Below are 5,222 nucleotides of genomic sequence, written 5' to 3' on the forward strand. Positions count from 1 at the left end.
ATGTATCTGCGCATAGCCGAAGAATCACCCAACACACAACTTAAAAGGTTAGTAATATCCTTGTATATGACCCCTAGATTAAAAAGATCTAATAATGAAAAATATACTCAAAAAGTTACAAATACAAGTATATTCAACTATAGTTGCGTTGACGAAAGAAAATATATATTTGTCGTCTTTAAAATAAATTCCGTGACGGCACACGTGTTTCCCCTTAAAAGTCTCTCTTTTTTTGTAATAGTTGATCCAGGGGCGGACTGGCTGGGGGGGAAGGTGGCATTACCCGCCCAGGCCCCCTAGAAATTTTTGTACTTGGGCCTTTCATTTTCAACAATTTAATGTACCTATTTAATTATATTTTTTTTTTATAGCAATATTATTATATGGATTATACCTTTCGCTATTTATTATTTCAACTGTAAAGTGTAAATAATGAAAAATATAATTCTATATTCTATGTAACTATAAATAATATAATAATAATTATAGTAAATTATAGCCTATAGGTTGTTTGGGAAATTAGGAATAACAACTAATTGTGGAACGGATGTCGATAACGATAAGAAATTTTTATAAATAACATTTAATAGAAGCATAGACCTAATAACTATGAATAGAAGACTATTATTAGGGAAGATATTGAATTTACGAAACAGAATAAACATTAAATATTTATAAATATTAAATTATAATCCGTTGTCATACAAATACAATCATACTTTAACGCTGTGTCCTACGTAAGACCTGCGAATTAATAATATAATATTACACACATAATATTATATACAGCCATACAGGTAAATATTCAGTTTAATCTATTTTATAATATTAGTTCAATCCTAATCATTTAAAATTGTAAAATACTTCATAAACATTTAAATATATAATATTTCAATAAAATTATTTACTTTAATTTTATCGCACATTTAATTTATTAAATTTTTGTGTATGTTTCGGTTCTTATACATTATTATTTATATTCATAATAAATAATAATAATTTAATAATTATTCTAAAATTCTTATAAATTGTCAACAAGAAAAGACAGAACTAATAACTTTATAACCAATTATATAGAATATCTCTCTAAATTTGTCCGTGTCAATAAATTTTTATCAATTTTTGTTTTTAAAATCAAATAATATCTTAAATGTTAGGTATAAACAAGACTATGAACTATGAAGACAATTTTCGTACTCGTATACATTTATACAATAATAGTTATTACAATAATGACTAATTATTTTTTTAACAAATTATAATATAAATTTAATTAGTATAATTTAAAACAATATTTATTTTTTCCCCTAAAATATAGTATTTACATTTACAGGGATACAATTTAAAATGGATAATAAAATAAAACAAAAAAGTGGTTTTCAAAAAAAAATTGAAAAGCGGGCAGCATTATTATCTGCAGCTGGGTCAGATAGTAAACAACGTAAGTTAGACTTTTTTTCAAAATATTCTTCTAATAAAAATCAAAATGAAAATGTCACCGATATTACTGATCAACCAAATCCAATTGAAAAATCGGCCAATGATAATAATGAACTTCGATCCAATGTAACCTCAGAAAATACTATTAAATCATCATATATATTTCCTATTTTAAGTAGATCAAGTGAACAAGATCAATCAAACGTAATAATTAATGACAATGACATTTTTTCATCATCTGAATCCGAGTCTGAAAAAAAAAGTACAAAAAAACTAATTGAAACCGATTCGAAAATTAGTCTTTTTATTCCTCCTATATTTAGTAGTCACCATCAAGCTAAAGTTGCTTTTGTTGACGCACATCCATGTCAACCTCAGATAAATATACCCTTTAATATTAATAAAGTATATTATAGAAAAATGCCAAATGATAATTTCGTGAATCGAAAATGGGTTTCTTATAATTCAATAACTAGAAAAATTCATTGTTCTTTATGTATGGGGTTTACTCGTCCGGGTAGTACTCCATTTATAGATGGAATCGAAATAAATTTGAAACATCTTTATAGTCAATTAGAAAAACACGAAAGTTCTGTACCTCATGACGACGCCTGTAAGGCATACCTTAATATTACATCTGGACATACAATTACTAATGCGCTATTAAGTCATCGCCAAAAAAGTGTAGAATTAAATAGAGAAATTGTAACTAGAATTATAGATATTTCTTTATTAATCGGTAAACAAGGTTTGGCATTTAGAAGTAAGAGAAATGAAGCCGCTTATAATTTAAGTTTAAATTTAAAACAAGGGAACTTTTTAGAAATTGTGAAACTTGTAGCAAAATATGACCCGGTATTGCAAACACATTTAAATAATTCAATTAAAAAAAGTTTATTAAAAAAAGAAAAAAAACAATTTGGACGTGGTTCATGTGTAACATTTCTATCAAAAACATTTTTAAATAAAATTTTTTCTATAACTGGTAATTTAATAAAGAAACATATCTCAGAAGAAGTTTTATTGGCGGGGCAGTATTCATTAGAAGTTGATTCTTCTCAGGATACGTCGGTAATGGATCAATTGTGTATTTGTCTAAGATATGTTTTGAATGGTAAAATAATTGAGAGAATGATTGCTTTAGTAGAGTCAACCTCTGGAACTGGTGAAGCATTATATAATATTGTGAAAAAAGAATTAGATACATTGAATATCCCTCTAACAAAACTAATTGGGGAATCATTTGATGGTGCTGCCAATATGAGTGGTTCTTATAATGGTCTTCAAGCTCATTTAAAAACAGTTGCACCCGAATCAATTTATACACATTGCCATGCACATGTATTAAATCTAATAGTAACAGACTCTACTTCATGTTGTAAATCTGCTCAAGATCTTTTCAACTTACTACAGAAAACTGCAGTTTTTTTTTCTGATTCATACAAAAGAACTGGAATTTGGAAAAATTATCTTTCAAAAGATCAAACTGGAAATGATAAATTAAGAAAACTTCAAAAGTTAGGAACTACAAGATGGAATAGTAAAGATGCCGCATTAAAATGCATATTTGGTTCTTGGTTTGTGTCTGGTGAAACGAGTGATCGATATAATGTTTTAGTTGAATCTCTGCATTTTCTTGACACTGATTCATCTATAGATTCTAATACATCTTCAGATGCCAGATTCTTGTTAGAAAAATGGACATCTTTTGAATATATACTAACTTCATTTATATTTCTCGAAATTTTCCATTATACCACTCCAGCATCAAAATATCTCCAATCAAAAGAATTAGATTTTATTACTGTCATTAATTTAATTAAGTCTTTATTAAGCGACCTCAAAAAAGGTTCTTCTAAATATAATTTAATTGTTGAAAAAACCATGAATTTTATATCTAGTAAAAATAATTCTGAACATATTAAAAAGCTTAATATAGTCATTGAAGAAACGTTTCCAGATAAACGAAGATCAAAAATTAAAAAAATGCCTGGTGAGCTGGCATCAGACGATATCAGAAATATTTCGAATGTAGAATATTTTAAAGTAAATACACATCGAAGAATTTATGATGTACTTATTACCACGTTTGAAAATAGATTTGAGAAAAATGAAAAACTCTATGATGTATTAAGTATATTAAACCCAAAACGATTTAAAGACTTTGCAAAAAATCCTTTATTAATTAATGATGAAAATTTGACATTTATTGCTCAAAAATCAAATATTGAATCTGGAAACACATTGAAAGAAGAGTTACTACAATTTATATCATTTTATAATCAAAATTGTATTAAAAGTATAACAAATAATACTATAAATACTGAAAATACTTCTGAAAATTCTGCAGAATCAAGTGATGATATAATTGAAAATTCTTGTCAATATACTGAAAATAAAGTTGACTGTTATAGTTGCCCCTCACATTTATTAGAATTTTTATATAAATATAATTTACATACATCATCATTTACAAACTTATATTTGGCATATAAATATATTCTCACTCTATCCTGCACACAAGTGAATTGCGAACGTGCATTTTCAAAATTAAAAATAATAAAAACCAGACTTAGAAGTACAATGAAGGAAGAATTATTAGAGTCTTTAATGTTAATTAGTGTAGAATCTGATGTTATTCCAACTACAAATAAAATTATAGATACAATAGGAAGAAGTTCCACTGTATTAAGTAATTTACTCATTTCTTAAATAATTTAACATATTTATGTATTAAAAAATACTTATTAATTTTGTAATTTTTTTTTTTTTTTTAAATAATACAACATTTATAATAATTTGACTAATAATAAGGAATAATAAAAATTTAAGTACATTTATCTATTGATGTTTTAATATCTTATAAAATATTTTGCCACCTGGGCCTTCAGGTGCTCAGTCCGCCCCTGAGTTGATCATTTAGATTTTAATACAACATCACCAGGTACAAATATGAATAGTTTAATAATTTATCATTTCAACCACGATTATAGATAACATTTTATATACGTATACATTAACATGTGACTACGGATACAGCACCACACGGCACACATACACATTGTTATAAAACCAATAATTAAACTTTAAAGTAAATGTTATATTTTAGTTTTGTGATTTACTTGATCTAAAATAAACAATTTACAGAAATGATTATGTCATGTGTCTATATAATATTACTCATATCTCTGATATCACACTACAGTCACTACATACATATTTATATTAGTATTTAGTAGATATAAACAAATACATTAATACTGCATCGTGTTCGATAAAACGAATGATCGGCGACAGTGTCATTAAATAATAATTATATAATGTATAGATTTAAACAGGGAAAATAAAAACTATAACTACATGTAACTATGTAAGTACGTAATACATAGTGGTATGTGTGTATTATATATAATAATATATTATCATGATTGTTCGCGCGTCCATATAGTGACTAAATATATATTATAATAATAGTCAATACACCTACTAAATATAATTGTTATGTAATCAGATGAATGATTTAGTTTGGTGGTATGCATAAAATATAATTGAGAAACATTTTCAAAACGAATTATCACGCCGCTAAAATGATGATAGATAGACCTTGACCCAGGAGAACGTCGTATAAATACCAGCCATTGTAGCTTGTCGGACCTACGTACAAACGATAGCTGATTTTACTCAATTAACGTTTAAAAGGAATAAAACGTGTTTGACAAAAATAAATAAAAACATAAAATGTTTATTTAGAATTAAAATTATTTAACGTATGCTGGAATGCA

At 26.3% G+C, this 5,222-nt stretch overlaps 1 protein-coding gene across 1 annotated transcript; it reads left to right on the forward strand.

Moving 5' to 3' along the window:
• Positions 1-4,355, forward strand: LOC132918956 (uncharacterized). Its single transcript, XM_060980313.1, has 4 exons — positions 1-127; positions 1,421-2,295; positions 2,440-3,486; positions 4,332-4,355. The coding sequence occupies exons 1-4, from the start codon at positions 1-3 to the stop codon at positions 4,353-4,355; spliced, it is 2,073 nt and encodes a 690-aa protein (XP_060836296.1).
• Positions 4,356-5,222: the final 867 nt, after the last annotated feature.

The sequence above is a fragment of the Rhopalosiphum padi genome, chromosome 2 (genome assembly GCF_020882245.1).
Source record: "Rhopalosiphum padi isolate XX-2018 chromosome 2, ASM2088224v1, whole genome shotgun sequence".
NCBI classification, from domain to species: Eukaryota; Metazoa; Arthropoda; class Insecta; order Hemiptera; family Aphididae; genus Rhopalosiphum; species Rhopalosiphum padi.